Below are 17,044 nucleotides of genomic sequence, written 5' to 3'. Positions count from 1 at the left end.
TCTGTAAAAGATGCTTTTAAGTGCTCCTTGCCCCAGTTTCTATACAGTATTAGAAATTTCCGCTGTAAACAATTTATCTTTCTTCAAACTTAATTGCATTTCTGAGGAGGAACATGAAGTAGGAAATACTTGATTATTCATCAGTATTTTTTACGCAAATCACAATTATTGAAAAAAATAAAGGAACTGGTGTTGTGGAATCTATTTTGCATTTAATGCCGTGTGCTTCCTTAAGGTCACAGTTGTAATAAACTAGAAGTAACGGCAGAAACTGTTGGAGACGCAGCATTCCTAAATAGTTCTTGTTGAAGAACTATGTTGAAGAAAATATTTTCTTTCTATTCCATCCTTTGTATTTCATTTAATGTAAAACTCATTAATAGTATATTAGCGCGTGTGCCTCGCAGTGATGCTGAACAAGAGTGGAGGCGTATCTTTAGCCTCTTGGAACATACTGTTATGTAGATGGAGGCCCAGATGATAAGTGAAAGTGGCTTTTTATTCAAAAGCTATCATGTCACGTTTGAAGAGCTGTAAGAGGTAAGTCAGGGGAGCGCAATGGTAGTAATACTATATGTGGTTTGACTGAAAAAAGGACAACTGGATTTTTTTACAACTTTAAATAGAATTATTATTAACTCAATCAGATCATATTCCAGATTTGCGTAAGGTTATACTGCTTAACAGCTTTGATATTATTTTTCTTATTAAATACTTAGTACCGTTTGCCCCAAAAGCAGGTGCAGTTCACAATCAGAGCAGGCCGCAGAGTCACAGCAGCGGCGAGTTTAGTCTGGCGCACGACCACGAGGCTTGGTCCAGCAGCAGCAGCAGCCCTGTCCAGTATCTGAAAGGACAGGGGAGGTCTAGTCCCGTGCTCCAGCAAAGAACACCCGAGACACTGGACAGCCGTGGAAAACACATCAAAAGCGGCTCTCCCGGGAGCGAAGTTGTTACCCTGCAACAGTTTTTAGAAGAAAGCAACAAGAGTACCTCAAGCGAGGTTAGTTTAAGAAAAATATTTTAACCACGTATTATCTCTTCAATGGGCACAGGATTAATAGAAGACTTACAGTGAGTAGAACAGCTGTAAAACGTTGTGGAGGTACTGGTTATGCCTGCATTAAGAAGTAGCGTGGACTGTATCCTCATAAACTGTACTTGCTGTATTACACACAAAATCATTTGGAATTTTGCAGCCGGACCCTTTCTGGGTTACTGAATTAGGTAAGACAGTCAATCTGTACTGCACAAAATTGCCCGGTGCACTGATGCGCGGCACACTCATCGCAGTTGAGACGGAAGGCTGTGAACTCCCAGTAAGTTTACTCCTCCTTGCACTTACCTTCAGTAGTGGCTGTTGTCAGATGTGTCTTACATCGACAGGAAGGAAGATGCTTTACTTCATTCCCTGAGGAGAGAGTCTTGTCTGCTTCAGTTGTGTCTTTTTGACTTGACTGGGGAAAAAAACTGGCCTTGGAGCTTGTTGAAATCTGAGAGGAATAAGACAAAGAGAATGTTTCTCTAAATCGGTGACGGTTTGTTAGAAGCCCTAAATCACCTTGTCTCTGCTAGTGTTCTAATTTCTTCATCGCTGGTTCTTGAGTAGCTGTGTCCTAAGCCTAGAAGTGCTCTAGAATCATAGAACCATAGAATGTGTTGGGTTGGAAGGCACCTCTAAAGGTCATCTAGTCCAGCCCCCCTGCAGTAAGCAGGGATATCTTTAACTAGATCAGATCTCCCTAAAGAATAGCCAAGAGGAAGCCGAAAGCTTATGGGTAGGAATTAGAGACCGAGGCAACAGGGGGAATCTTGTGGTCGGTGTCTACTACAGGCTGCCCGATCAAGGCTTTATCCTCTAGGATAAAGGAAGCCAGCTACTGTGACGAGGCCCTCTCAAGAGTAAGGATCAGACTCCATCTGTTTTTAACAATACAACTGAAATTGAAAAATACGCATTCACGGCTGAATTGATCGGGGTGGTCTGGGGTAGTGACTTGAGTCTGGACTAAGTTTCTGGATTTTTTGTTAGATACTTCAAATGATCTCTCACCCGTGGTCTCTCTGACGAGGGTTTTTGGGTTTTAAGCATTAGAGAATACTCTTCTGGCAATAGAAATAAAAGAAACCACCTGAGTCATGGAGTCTAGTTCACTGCTGTTCATGAATCACAGAATCTCTTTTGTAGCATCACCGAATCATTCTAGTTGGAAGGGTATTTAAGAGATCTCTTTCCAGGCTTCTGCCAGAGCATTTCCTTAATGCTCTTAGGTTAATTCTTTCCAAATTGTCTCTCTTACCATTTTGAAAAAGACTGAAGTCTCTCTCTGCTGAGTCTGTGAATAGTATTCACCTAAACTTCTTTTCTAGCTCTGAAGTCTTTTCTCCAAAAAGAGACATTTGAGAGCTGCCCAGTCCAAATTTGGGCACCAAGGATGCCTAAAGGTTATGTGCTTTATGTTGCTTTCTGAGATCTTTTGTCTTTGAGTGTGTACAGAATTTAAGCTTTGAGCTCTGGATGATCAGTCTAAGTTAAGTAATAGTCCGTGTGAAAGTGCATAGGAAGATGAGGGATTGCATGAGTGATGGTGGAGCGCAAGGGAGTGAGAAGATGAACTGGAAGTCTTGATCATCTGATTTGCTGAGTTAATCAGTATTACAGGAACTAATTCCAGATAGTTATGGTCTGTCTGACGCCTCGTTTTCAAAGTACTTGCTTGTAAGCTGTACAGAAGACTTGTGAGTATGTGTGCCGTAGATGTTTAACACTGCTTATAGGTCTGAGAAATTAAAAAAAAAAAAAAAGGCAAACGCTTTTTAGAACTGTTTTTCATTTATGTCCACAAAGATTGCTTAAGAAAAAGGTCAAAATTACAGTTTATAAATTGGTAAGATGCTTCATGTTTCTGACAGATGAAATCTGCAAGTGAAGAGAACCTTTTAGATGAAGTAATGAAAAGCTTATCTGAATCTGCGGAGCTGACGGGAAAGGAAAAGCTAAGAAAACAGCCATCTGCCGGTTGTGGTATTGTGAGATCGTTAAGTGTGAAAAACACAATCGATTTCTCCGATGGACGAGCCATTAAAGCAGAACAACTTGTAAGGCCCAGCCTTCGTAAAACCGACGATACCTACTTCACCAGCTCTCCAATAAAATTTACATCAGGCGCTCAAGGGAGGGCCAGATCAGTTAAAGACAAGATACAAGCACCTGTATCACAGCGACAATCAAGAGATTGCAACCCATACGCTACCTTACCTCGGGCGAGCAGCGTGATTTCTACAGCTGAAGGAACTACTCGGAGGACAAGCATTCATGATTTTTTGTCTAAGGACAGTAGGCAACCTGTATCAGTTGACCCAGCACCATCTGCCCCTGACAGAAGTGTCCCATCGACCTCTAGTGAGTACTCAGCACACCAGTTATCCTCTCATTTTTTTCACTGCGTGGCTTACCGAGTAGATTGTGTCCCACAGAGCAATGCCGCTAATACAGTTAAACCACGTAACTTAGGATGTAACCCTGATGTGCCTACGACCTCGAGGATGGAAAGGTCAGATTTCCATGAGAGAACTTTGCTAAGCACAAATGTGTTTAATGATAAAGCCAGTATATCTGGTAATAATGACAGCACAGGATCGTTTACTGTGGCTCAGCCATTTTTATCCCTTAACACTGAATTAGTTAGTAATATAAGTGGATTGCCTCAAAGATCGCCAGCAAAAAAACCCGATCAGGCAAATCTGTCAGCATTTAGACCAGTACCGAAAAATCAAGACCAGCCTTCTGCTAATCAGAAATCCGATCACAGTGACCCACGGTCAGTTCCCACTAGTGAATTTGTCCCTCCCACCTGTGTAAACACTGGCAAGGCTGAACCCCTGCTGCTGGTTTCTGAAGATAATAAAACTGTGTGGTATGAGTATGGCTGTGTATGATAAGGAAGCGGTGTTGTTAAATATACATATATATATATATATATATGAAGAGAGAGAGAGAGCGCCTAATATGCCATATAGGTGTTCTCAGCGTCCACTGGATATAGAGAGAATTTCAGTACAACAAAAAAATAATTTTGTGTTAGACCTGTTGGTTGTTGGTTTCTAGGAACGATGGCATAGGGCTCAGTTGTGTACTCTGGCATGTTTGAATGTAAAAGTGTAACCTCACCAAAGTTTGCATGAAACATTAATTGCACTGTATATATTTTGCATGCCTTTAAAAGTCTTTATAATGCAAGCTATATTTTTATTTGTCATGCGTTACAAATATTCTGTTTTTTTCCTGTACGTTACTGAATGCATGTTAAACCAATCGCATGCTGCATCGCCAAAAGTGGCACAGTGAACAACATAACTTTCCGGTACAGAGACGATACTTTTCAGTTGTGCTCGCGCTTTCAGATTTATCAGTAACACGTTGATTATGTATTTTGAGTAAAAATACGTGTCCCCCCACCCTTTTTTTTCAAAACAAGATACTAACGAAAAGACACATTAGAGATATTTCAGCATCTTACTGTTTTCCTTTATGCCGTGTCCTGGCATAAATGCACTTTGCACAAGGAACAACTTATAGCCCAATAGTTCAGTGCCTCTGGTTTGCACACTAAATATGAATTACTGTTCATAGTTACTAAAATATTTGAACATTGATAAATACAAAGACCATTCATAATCCTAAACATAAATGATAATTCTTATGAAGAGGTAATAAATAGTCACATGATGCACAGCACTTGTGATATAAAAATGACCCTTTCCACCTTTTCCCTTTTGTATGCTTTGTCTTTCCACATCTGGTGTACAAGTGAAGTGTGTGCTTTTATTAGGAGTCAAGTAACAGAGTTATATGAGACTCCTTGTGATGTATGGTAATAAAAACCTGTATTGATGACGGTGGAAATTCATTTTTTCTTAATAGAAGTAACACTAATATAATATAAAACAAGATATGTAACAAAGTAACAGAAAAACTGTTAAATTAGCACAGTTAAATAAAAGAAAAAATAACAAAAAGAAATGCTTGCAAAGTTATGGGAGTATAGGAACGCTTAAGCAAGTAACTCATTAAATCCCAGATGACCAGCTAAAGAGAAATGTTGAAAACTAATTACTTAACATGCCGCCATCTCTGCAGTTGTCTGAAACTTCTCAATGGTAAATATAAACAGAGTTTAAAATTGTATCGTTCTTAAACTAGAATTACATGAGGCTTTAGACATTAGCACTTTCTTGCAAGAAGAAATAGTTACTGACAGTTATTGTAGGCCAAAATTACGTAAGCTATAAAAAACCTGAATGAAAATATATCTAGGGAAAAAATATTTAAAATTGAAAATAAATATTGAAAATAATGAATGTCATATTCTGATTTTTACAACTGAATTTATTTCGCCGGAGGTTTTGTGGCAGTCGTGTTGCTGCTCTGTGCGTTGAAGTTAGTGTGTAAGTAGTGCTGCAGATACCCAGCTCCTCAAGGGAGCGTGGCAGACATCCTATACGTTAGTCTTCACCGTCTCCATTGCGTACAGGAGAATTGTTAATGCCAGAGCTCCGGCTACATTTCGAGGTGGGGAAAATGAGCAAGGGGAGAAGATTGGATGTTTCAAAGATATTCTGTGGAGGGTAAAATTACTGTTTCCACATGTCAAGCTGCCGATGACCGTGTCTACAGGCATGTGTTATTATTGGGCTGATAAATTTCTCACTTCTCTTCGATGTTGTTCACAGCATGCTGGTAGTTATTGCAGTATTCCCTCTAGAATTGTCTTACCATTTAAAAAAAAACAACCAAACCCAAATTTGAAATATAGTCTTAATCACACGCATTTACTTTCATGCAGCAAGATCAGTGTTCTGATCTTGGGTCCTGTCATTTGACTTCATTTCCATTAATCTGTAGATGTGCTGGAATTAGCTTTGAGATGAACAGTGCTGTTAGCTGAAGTGATGTGTGCGTAATACATTTTGCAAGTCATTTAAGGAATTAGAGAACAAAATCTTACCTCTGAGAGTACTTAGTATAAATTTGTACTGTGCTACCAGTATCTGTATTTTTCTGAACTGATGGCCAGCCTGTGTCTTGCAGCGAGGGTGCTCGTTAGGATCAGAACAAGGTCTGTAGCTAGAGGTAGTATCTTCTGTTCAGATCAGCTGCTGCTGTTGGGACAAACCAGAGTGGCTTTCAGGCACGCCATGGTCTTGTTTGCCAACCTTGTCTCGCTTAGGTCCTTACACGGTCACAGCTCAACAAATACCAGTACTGTCTGCAGATATGTCTATGAGGAACTCTCCGGCATGACCGCCGAGTCCCAGTCGTAATCACGAGCAGGGCCAAGATCTAAGGACAACTTTGAAAGGTTCCCCCTGTACAGTGAAGTTAAAGCTTGCTATCAAGGCAACAAAATACATGGGTTTTTTTCTAGCCACTACCCATGGGGCACTTCAGTTTGCATAGTTTCATTTCTCTCCACAGCACTAAGCTTTCGCATCCAAACCAAAGCTGATAGTGAATACTCGTGTCTGATGTTTTAATGCCTTTTTAGCCTGTGTTTTACCTTGCTCCATTGGGGGGGCAGCATTAAAATAGCTTCTCTCTTAAGCCCAAAGGGCTTCAGAATAACCGAGTGTCTTTGAATATGAGTGTCTCAGGTCCTCTGTGGGAGTTATAGACTAACCTTGGCTGGCTCAAGCTACTGTTTTGCATTGTTTTATAAATTTGTAATGAATTACATTTCACTTCTGAGGATAATAATTTTTTGTGCCCCTATTTTTGCTCCATTGAGTTCAGCTGGAGCAGCAAAAGTATGCTACTTTTTAATGTCTCTGAAAATAAATTGTCAACATTTGTTCATTATATATGAAAGAAAAGAAATGTTTTCACGTACAGAAGGATTATTTTTTCCTCCACCTTTTTGATCTTTATGCTTTAACAATAGACATGTCATGGATGTCTCTTTTGGTCTGCGAAATTCCTTTCAGACTTGGTCACTGCTGCTCCCCCGCCATTCACGTGGCTGGGTCCTTGGACCCTGCTGCCTTTAAAAGCTATGTTAGGGTTTTGCATGGCAATTATAAACACTAAATACGTGACTGCTGACCAACAAAGGTTTTGTTGTTCAGGCTCAATAATTTGCTTGCAGTTAAAGGTTTGCTTGGTGCTTTGCTTTAAGCGGATAGTAAATTAAGATGCTGCATTTTGCATGTCCAGGCTGTTGCATGCAAAGATAATTTTCTGTTCTGCAGATCAAATTTTTGGCATTTCTGCCAATGCGTAGCAAGTAAAAAAAAAAAATAAAAAAAATAATAAAAAAATGCAAAGATGATGACGTTCTCTGCTGGGTTCAGTCAGCCTTGGTTACATCTGATTATTTTTTTCCTCTTCATACAGGCAGAAGTTTAGGGTTAGTGTATATAAAAGTTAAACATATCTGATTGTGGCTTTGAAAATAATACCTGGTTATTCTAAATGCTAAGATGAATTTTAATGAGTCTAGTTGAGTAGGCATTTCCAGTGAGTTTCTTCTATCCCTCTCCTCTGTCCTTTCCTCAAAAAAAAAAAAAAAGCGTTTATGTATTCTTTTGCTCTACTAATAAGTAGAATATATTTTAATGCATGAGGGTTTTTTTTTCGTGTCCTGATAAACACAATGAATAATGTTAAATGCTTTTCTCTGCAGATGTGGAAGCTATCCCAGAAAGCAGAAATTCAAAAAGCAGGTCTAGGGAGCAACAAAGCTCCTAATTCTATTACCCACTACATGAGATGTGGGCCAAGTGGTGAGTTTCCTGCCCAAAATGTAAATGAGATTAATTTCATTTACAACAAACTAACAGCATTACATATAAGAACAAGTGCACATTGCATTAACCAGATGTAAATACTGCTTGCTTAACTGGCTTCTATCTTGCTTATTAAGCCAGAACAGGTTGTTTTACAGCAGTTATTTTGCCTGCATAGGCAGGGAACGTCGTCCCATTTAGCGTTTTGCCTGTAAAAAATTACGTTTCCTTTAATTTTTCAAATCTCTTGAAGAAGTTCAAAGAAATCGCATTAAGAAGTAATATTGAAGTCAGTTCTTAGAAAGGGACAGATAAATCTAAAAGAATAGTTTAACAAAACACATAAAGTATTCTAAACTATAAGGAAACTGCCTTTTTATAAAGCTTGTCTTTGGCATTCTGTCCTTCTCTTGACTTCATTAAAACATCTTTGATGCATGCTATTAGTGCTGTTAGTTCTGTTAGTGACTTAACTCTGTATTTTATACTTCGCACTTTAAGCTTTTCTTATTGTTCTTTTCTCTTTCTACCTTCCAACTGATCACAGAGAGAAAAGTGTCCTTCAGTATCTCAGTATGAAGCCTTTATATCTGAAGTAACAAGACAGCGACTGTAGGAATCATTAATAAAAATTAAGGGAATTTTTTACATTCTTCGTGACTAGAGCAGGCGAGAAATAAAAACCTACCTACCTTCCTTCCTTCCTTGAATCAAGGAGCTCTACTGGAGTCTACTGCCGAAAACCTGTAGATGGTCTTAGGAATTATTGCACATTGCACTGTTAAGATCTACTGAATAAAGGACAGTTCTCATCTCCCTAAGGACCAAGAATTTTAAGGTCTCAAGAATTACTCCAGGAAAAAAAAAACTTCTTTCATCCTCTGTTTATGAAATTAGCCACTGATTTGCTTAAGCTTCTGCTAATAATTAGCCAAAAACCCCCATAACTAGCAGTTTATATTTACTTCTGTAAATCTAAAATGAATGCTGTAGAATTTTGTTGAAATTGACTGTATATACAGATACAAAAACCTCACAGCTTACTGGCACTTCACTGCCTTATTTGGCTAGCATAATCTGCATGAAATTGCTCTTTAAAAAGTTTATGCTGATTTTTGTTGCATACTGCAAGAGAAAAATCTGTTTACATATACGGAAAAGTTTGGTAACTAATGAAAGTGGGAGTCATGGGATAATCGTATTATATAGAAATTGTTTGTCATTTGTGTTTTTCACATTCCCAAGTTATTCTGCAGATATATGTTAAGATGTGTCTGACAGGAAATTGTCAGGTATGATTTTTCTATAACTTTTATTTTAATATAAGGCTGTTTCCAACAAATGACATTTCCAGGATAAGACTGTCTTAGGATGTTTGTGTATTGACTGTTTGGGTTGGTTGGTTTTTGGTTTGTTTTTTTTTTTTTTATTGTTTGTCTTTTGACATGAGCGGATTGTGGCTTAGGAGGTTTCTTGATGGCAAAAAGAAATGTAAATAGTATCATATGCATTTTACAATCAGTTCCCCTTAAAGGTTATCTTTTATTAGTAAGATACATTTTTTTCATTACTGATTTATATTAAAGTCAACAAATGTTATTGGTACATTCAGTGGTTGCATACATTTGTTGTCTTGAAAGCATTTAGAGAGCTCAAAGGAAGCGTACATGAATTTATAAGCAGAACCAAAACGAATTATCTTACTTGCATTGTATTACAGACCACCCGGCACACTTGAACCTCTGTTCCAAAGGGTTCAGTTACCTGTGTGACCTCCCAGTGTCCCACCTCCTCCTGCTTTGTTCTGCAGCCTCACGGCTTTTAAGCAGGTGTATGGCCTCGCACTGCCGGGGCAGTTGGAACAATCGTTTTTCCCTGGAGAGAGAATGCAGTTCAACAGACTCAAAAGCTTACTGGCAGGTCGTGTTTCCATTTCCTTGCCGTTGTGTCGAAAAGTGGGGGAAAAGAGGAAAGTTCAGTAAGCTTTAGAAAGGGAGACTGTGACTTCCTTCTGAAATACTTTTTAGGATAAAATGTGCTAAAAGATCTAGATCTAAGCAGAATGTTTTGGTTTTACAATATAAGCACTTCTTTTTCAGCCCGGGATTGTTTTCACAGAGAATTTAAACATTTTGGTTTTTTTTTTTTATCTTAAGTGAAAATAGGACCAATTTTGCAGCTCTCCACCATATAGAATTCCCATTCTTCCTCTGAATACATTCCTGGTATTTCATTAAAATCATTGGTTTATTTTGATGAGCAGCTCACACTAGCCTTCATTTCTGGTCCCTTAGTCTCAGTGTTGAGACTGTCACCGATTTCGGTGGAAGTGCAGAGCATCGGCATGGATTAGCAATGCCGGGAGCGATCTGAAGCCCGGTACGCTCCTGAAATCCAGCCCCGCAGTGGTTTTGTGGGCAGCCTGAGCTCAGATGCATCTGGGATCGTTTCCCACACTGTAATGGATACCGCAGTGTTTTTGAGGAGGATTTGGGGCATCCCAAGCCAAGCAGTGAGAGCTGTGAGATGGGTCTGGTTGTGACTGGGTTCTCCTGACTCTCTTGGACAACAGAGGAACTGATGCATTTTAAACTATTAAACCCTAATAGTTTAGTACCGTTACTATTTTTAGAATGTGTGTGTCTTGAATTAACAGATTTACACTGCAGTGCCAAACACGGTTTTATATTGATGGAATTGGAGCGGCTGTGTGTGCTGAGGTGGGTTCTCTGTGGCCCTGGGAATGGGGCAGGAGTAGGGTATTACTGTGATGGCGCGGGCACTTCTCTGGGCACGCGTAACCCACCCTCGCCGCATCTCCTGAATTCTTACTTATTAGCTCAGATCTCTTCTGTGTTCAGTAAATTGCCTGAGATTACACATCACAGCTTCTGCACTTGCTTTTTTCTGTATTATTACACCTTCTTGAAGCATCTCTGCAATCATAGCCGGGGTGCAGTTACAAACTTTTCAGCTGCTGTTTGACTGATAACGTGTATTAGAAATGAACCCCCTCATCCAAAACCTGAAGCAAAGTTTCTGTGTGTGAGAGAATCAGTGGGAGTTTGGGGCAGAACCCACCCTGTGGGTCAGAGCCCAGTGCGGGTCAGGTTTGTGCGCTGGAGCCCGGCTAGTGCCCCTCTGCGCCACCGTCAGCGGGATTTTACTCACTTTATCTGCATCAGCAGCAAGACCAGAGAGGAATTTTGGGTTCCACTTGCTACATTTGCCAAAAGCAGCTCCAGGGATACGTTTGCATTCCAGAGATCAGAATCTGGTTCTCCCAGCAGTTTTCTTTTGCAAAGATGTTTCAGAGCTGAAGAGCAGTCAGGAGGTTCTCTGTGCTCTGATGCTTTTTAAATCATTTTCCTTTCTTAATATTCCCAGTCTGTGCCCTTAAAATTAAAATAAAAGCATAAATTCAGTTTGGGGACTGGTTCACGTGTTCTGAAACACGCACTCCCCGGGGAAGAACACGGCAGCTGTGGAAGAGCCTGCGACGACAGCGTACACACGGCTTTTTACTGCAAGAGTTGCCAAATCTGACACTGCTAGTTCTGGGTGACAAAGAGGTTGTAGTACTATACAATGTATAATTTTTATTTACTTTTTATGATAGTCTGCTGAGGATTTAGTAACATTCCCAACACCTATTATTTCTAAACTTTTTCCAAGACATGATGCAGCCTTGACAAAGGAGCTCATGTATGATTTTTAGAGTTAGATGATAATGTATATGTAAATAACGCTTTGATATTAATAAAACTGCCTTAAAGGAATGTACCTAGGTGTGAAACAAAACTTAAAAAGCTCTTATTTAAAACTGTAATTTCCTTTACATATTGATTTTTTTAATGTTTGCCATTGTATACATTTATTAATGATGTTATTAAAATGCCAAACCAAATAATTTTCATTCTTATTTTGTGTGTACGTTTATACACACGCTTTCTGGAAGCTGCTGTTGCTGGCAGGATGTGGTGTTCCATGGTGGCACTGTGGGCAGTGGGTGATGTGTTCGGTATTTCTTCAGAAGGAAACTGATAAAACCGTAGCAGACTTCTTCTGGACAGCGTGGTGTTTGTTTTGTGTTGTTTATTTGTGTAGACCTGTACAGCTTCTACCTATACACTATTTTCATGATTTTTTTTTAAAAAGACACTAATTTCATAAGTAAATACAAAAAGAACCATTATAGGTCTGCCAAATGTAGTATTTGAAGCTTTGATTTTGCTTGGTGGTTATCTTTGCCAAGACCAGTCTCAGAATCTCTTCTGGGTACAAAGGTAGTACAGATGTTTAATATTCAGGAAGCACAGTAAGCTGCTATTGTGCACGTTTCTTTAAAACAATTTTTCAAATTTAAAGTTTTCTGGATCTAAAAACCTTGACTAGTCAAATTTAGGGGTTTCTTTAAGTGATAAATGATTTTTGGGCACCACAAAGAAGAAACCTTAAGGGGGGGGGTGGAGTGAGTGTCAGGCAGAGGGTAAGATAAGTTTTACTTGTGAAGACAGGTAAGACTGTATCTTAGTTTCTAGCTAATTTAGTAACTCATTTGTCAATCCAGAGTTCACTAATCAACCCAATATTCCTAAACACCAGATGTTCCTTTCCGTCTTTTATTTAACAACAAATACAAAGTCACATGTACCTGGACATCTTTCTAGTGACTCTTCCTATTAGTTCCACATTTTTAGGTAAATTCTTTCCTGTTTGAGACGACTGTCAGGACAGCTGGGGTTGGTTTGGCTCTTTCTAAGGCAGAAGGGAGAATTTACACTGCTGTATCAGGATGTATTCTGTCGTTAAGGTCACGTCTCAGAACAGGTGCCAAATCCTTCAGAAATGAAAGAAACCATGGTAAGGATCTTTGTGAACTCACTTGCCTTGCCCTAGAAGATGCTTTTTCTTTCTCTAGTTAATGGTAATTGTTAATTCTGTAGATGATTTTACTTTCTTAATAAGAAAAAACCCAACCCAACACAAAAATGTTGATGTTCTCATAGAACTATCTCAGCCATATAGAATGAAACTAAGTCAAATTGGCTAATTTTTGCTTTGTTTTTCTTTTGAAGTGTTTCCCTTTATCGTTGTTAGTGTTGCATCCTTTAGCGTGATGCAGTAGCAAATAGTCAGATAAGATTGCAAGTCCTTTTGTGTGTTTTTTTTCTTCACTCTTCTGTATTCTTTATTTCCATCCTGTCTCAAACTTATGTTCATGCTATTGCTTGCCTTTAGGCATAGTCTGCACATGACATTTTTGTTAGGCTATGTTCAAAAGCCCTTTTCCCCACCATCTTCAGATTTTATCCCTCACTTTCACAGCCCCCATCTCTGGGTTTTGTGTGGGCACTCGCTGGCGCAGTTCCCATACTGCACTTCATGGAGTTTCTGCTGCTCCTGTCTTCAACAGAAAATGTGTTTGAAGGGGGCTTTATTCTTGTAGGCAGCAGAGGAGAAAGAATTAGATTAGAAGTTTAATGTTGAGAATGTACTGGTCTTGTTCTTGTGATAGTACTAAATATATGTTCTCTACTGAAAGCCAAATCGGCCTCCCCTCAACCTCTTAAGCGCAGGGGTGTTTGTACCTGCAGTCCCCTTCTGCCGAAGGGAGAAGCTCCAGCACAGCTGCTCGTTGTACCCTTCTCCCCGTTCCTGTGGGTGCTGCCCAACAGCACGGGGGGGCAAAGATGTGCCTCCTCCAGGGGTTCGTGAACCTGTAGAAATTGTGCACAAAAGTTAATACAGTTCCAGGTTTATTAGCAGGTGATGCCTGGGAGGAACTTTGAGGAACATGCAGTGACACTGTTCCCTGGAGCTATTCTGCCGGGAGGGAGGCAGGTAGGTACTGGGCTCTCCCCCTGCCCTCCCTCGCATTTTGCTGGCGATGGGGAGGGGCTCCAGGGACACGGCTCCACACAGGCCTGTTACCGGAAGGGTTAATTATTTCACCAAGGGGAAGATACCGTGAAAGTGAAAATGCAACTAAAAACCTAGACAATCAAATGCGTTTTCTGTAGGGTAGCTAAGTTGGGTTTTTTTCTAGGTAAAAATAATAAAGCAATGTGTAGTAGGGGATAAATGGGTAAGGTACACGATTTAGACATCTCTGTCCTGTGTGTATTGACAAGTATTTTATAACTTTTAAGTTAATTTGTTATTTCTTAATGATGTTAAGTTTAAACCTTCAAGGCCAGTACCACACATGGAAAGTTCCGGTTTTAACCGTTTTATTAATAAACAGTATAATATTATTCAAGTAATGCTTTTTCTACTTATTGGTTACTTAATGGTAGATTGCAAACGTGTCTTGTCTTTTTAAGAATATTCTGTTAAACTTTTAATAACCTGAAGACAGTATTTTTTTTTTCTCACCAGATTATACAATATAAACTTGCACAATTGAAAAAATAAAGGAGTAAGCCTTTTTTTACCAAATTTTATTTGTAATGAGACTTTTCACCAGTTTTGCTCTAGAAAATCTATGCCTAGTACTAGAAGAGTAAATTTTGTCTACTTAATGTCTTCATCAAAATGTATGATGATGGGATCATGGCCTGTTGATCTCACGAACTTCAAGAAGTCGTCGGGGCTTAAGCCCATGGTTGCAGAATTTGTCATTGGATGAAAGTACACCTTTTCATGGCCACCTTCCAGAAAGCCAGCATCCAGCACAAACCTCACGTCTCCCTGGTCACAGAAGAGGGCCAGGGGTGTTGCACAGCCCTGGCCCACTTTTAGCTTTTCCAGCATGGCGTTTTCATCGGCAAATCGTAGGTTTCCACTTCCGACACCCAGTTTTTTAGCAAGATCATTTAAATTGACTTGCCTGTTGTGCAAAACAGTCACCAGCCAAAATCCTTTCTTCTTTTTGTCTTTAAGAAACAGGTTTTTACTGTGACCACCTTTCATATGTTGGACATGGGGCATCATTTCTTCAACAGTGAACACCTGGAAAATACAATCAGGGTAGTGTGAGACTCTATTTCCCATGAGACTTTTAGTTGTGTACTGTCAGGTATCTTTTGTTAAATACTTAGAAAACCCGGAATGTTATACTGAGTCTCAAAACTGTACCCTTTTACAAAGACATTTTAAAGGAACACGAATAAAATGTGACGTACAGCTCCTGCCTGCTTTCTCAATCATTTCTGTTGCAAGAATATCACACTTTAAAAATGCAAGAACGCAGCCCTGACAACACCTTTTTGCACATCCACCCCAGGCAGGCTGGAACAATATGGTGCGTCCACTTTTAACTGCGACTGAGAGAAAGTTCGGAAAGCAGCCTAGATGCTGGGGACTTCGTGGTGAGGAAGTATGCGGGCCATAGCTCCGGGAACTGAGGGGAAAAGGGGACTCGGGGGGACAGAGGGCCAAGAACCCATCAGCTGCGCTCAAAATGGCACAAAAACCCACAAAAACATTCTCTCAGGCCCAGCGCCTGCAGGTCCAGTTGGCGATAAATCCCATTTTTGTAGTTATGCTAAAAAAACACACGCAAGGCCTAAAACTGCCCTGTAGCCTGCTCCGCCCCGCTGGTACGTATAATTTTATTTCCGGATTTAAGAAGGACCCGGAAGATGTCGAGGCCCACCGGGTGAGGCGGCCGCCCCTACCTGGGGGTGCTCGGCGGTGACGGCGGCGATGCCCAGCTCCCGCAGCCGCTGCGCCAAGGCCTCCCGCAGCTCCGGCGCCGCCGCCATCGCCCACCCGCTCCGCCGGGGCCGGGGGCGGGCGCGGGGGCGGGAGCGCCGCCGTCACCGCCCCTTCCGCCAGGCAGCGCCTCAGCGCGGTGGCGGGACGGGCCCGCGCCGGGCGGCGGTTTGCGAGCTGTGCGTGGGGCGCCTTTGCAGTAAGTTTCGATCAGGACAAAAAGCCCCAGAGCTTCAGCCCCGGGCACTGGGGCTCCGTGTTTGTTCACGCAGCCTGGCTCTCCCCTCGTCAAACCGCCGCGTTAGAACAGCGCGTTGCTTGGACATACCCCAGGTTTTCGCATCCCGTGTGAAGTACGTTTGGTTTCAAAACAGGTATTTGTCTCAAAATAGACATGTATCAAATTTCTCTTACACGTGCTTACTGTAATTTCAGGTGCTAGCTTGTTGCCCGCGTACAGTTTAGCTAAAAATGTTGCTGCTGAGTAAGGAAGTTAATTCAAAGCCAGAAAAACCAAGGTAAACTTCTTAGTTAATGGTACACGCTAAACAATGAGAACTACATAATCAAATGTTTGGGTTTTTTTAAAGGCAACCAATAATAGTCAAGAATTGCAACTAAGGGACAACGCCAAGCATCAACAGCCGTAGAGTTAAGCAGAAAATGTTCCAACAATCCAAACCATCGTCCTGACCCAGGACATCAGAAATTACGTGTTTTCAGTTTGCCCCTCAGAAGAGCAAGCAACCTATTATAAAGCTTTAAATTAAACCGGCATGAATCTATGGTGAAGAGACGTGGATATAATACAATCCCCCACTGACTCCCAGAGCCTTGCATCAGCGCAGGGAAAGATTTCCAGGCAGCATCCAACAGAAAATCAACTCAAAACGCAGATTTGCAGTAAACGCTGCAGACTGTTTTGCACGCTACATTTATCTTCCAGGCGCCGATATTTAAGCTTTTTTACTATGATTTATTTTTGAGATTATTTTTCCCATTTTACCTGTGGAGAAACCCTCGAGGGCCCAGCGCATTTTTGGATATCAGTTAGTACCAGGCGCATTCCTCAGCCTTTGAAATACAGGACACACCTTTTTTGGCCAATACTTGGCATAAATGACCAAATACTCACCGAAGCGAGATACCGAGAGCAGCAAAAGACATAGATGCCGCCTCTCGCGAGCATGTAGAAAACCCCCTGTATGAACTACCGCAAGGCCCGCGTTATGGGCAAAGCGTGTGCGATAGCGCAGACGTATGCCGAGGAAATTACCGTTGTTACTGGTAACGCAGTTTGCGACCGTCTGATGGAGACGGGGAGCTGTCACAAGCGGGCCCCAAGGCTGAAGGATGTCACAGGATGGATGCCACTTGGGTTTCACAAACGGCATTGACGAGGGAACATTAAGGATTTTTCGAAAACCACTTGCCGAGCTTCCTCTTAGATGTTTTTTGTCCTCGCTTACTAAGTGACATTATTATAGAGATGCCAAATTAGAGAGAGCTTTAAAAAAATCGGCTGTTAAAGCCTGAGATTGGAGGCGGGTGGGAGGACGTTGCCAAGAAAAGCGACTATCGCCCGGTAGACAGAAAACGA

General features: G+C 40.9%; 2 protein-coding genes and 1 long non-coding RNA gene across 13 annotated transcripts in view; 1 reads left to right on the top strand and 2 right to left on the bottom strand.

Annotated features, from left to right (window-relative positions):
• Positions 1-9,120, top strand: part of CCDC88A (coiled-coil domain containing 88A) — a 77,009-nt gene extending 67,889 nt beyond the window's left edge. For 7 of the 10 annotated variants that reach the window (XM_063331147.1, XM_063331154.1, XM_063331152.1 and 4 more), the window contains 2 exons: positions 738-1,003; positions 2,914-6,009. In XM_063331147.1, coding sequence (XP_063187217.1) covers positions 738-1,003; positions 2,914-3,939 — 1,292 coding nt within the window. In that variant the 3' untranslated portion in view covers positions 3,940-6,009. Of the gene's footprint in view, positions 1-737; positions 1,004-2,913; positions 6,010-7,682; positions 7,783-8,332 lie in introns of those variants that run through there. The other 3 variants (XM_063331155.1, XM_063331157.1, XM_063331156.1) reach the window with 1 other exon arrangement.
• On the bottom strand, positions 842-13,505 carry LOC134513945 (uncharacterized). The gene is made up of 7 exons (XR_010070556.1): positions 13,377-13,505; positions 12,440-12,625; positions 10,957-11,180; positions 9,550-9,660; positions 6,009-6,162; positions 1,346-1,493; positions 842-958 (listed from the first exon to the last, which is right to left on the bottom strand). It is a non-coding gene; the product is annotated as an uncharacterized LOC134513945 (long non-coding RNA).
• An 11-nt stretch (positions 13,506-13,516) lies between these two features.
• LOC134513944 (prolyl-tRNA synthetase associated domain-containing protein 1-like) lies at positions 13,517-16,714 on the bottom strand. 2 transcript variants are annotated; one of them, XM_063331159.1, is made up of 2 exons: positions 16,580-16,714; positions 13,517-14,739 (listed from the first exon to the last, which is right to left on the bottom strand). In XM_063331159.1, exons 1-2 carry the CDS (start codon positions 16,631-16,633, stop codon positions 14,302-14,304), a joined length of 492 nt encoding a protein of 163 aa, XP_063187229.1. In that variant the 5' UTR covers positions 16,634-16,714; the 3' UTR covers positions 13,517-14,301. The 2 variants fall into 2 exon arrangements, with proteins under 2 accessions (XP_063187229.1, XP_063187228.1); XM_063331158.1 differs by lacking the exon at positions 16,580-16,714 and adding an exon at positions 15,408-15,794 and having other exon boundaries at positions 13,523-14,739.
• Positions 16,715-17,044: the final 330 nt, after the last annotated feature.

Source organism: Chroicocephalus ridibundus, chromosome 3 (genome assembly GCF_963924245.1).
Source record: "Chroicocephalus ridibundus chromosome 3, bChrRid1.1, whole genome shotgun sequence".
NCBI lineage: Eukaryota > Metazoa > Chordata > Aves > Charadriiformes > Laridae > Chroicocephalus > Chroicocephalus ridibundus.
This window is presented reverse-complemented; position numbering and strand designations above follow the sequence as displayed.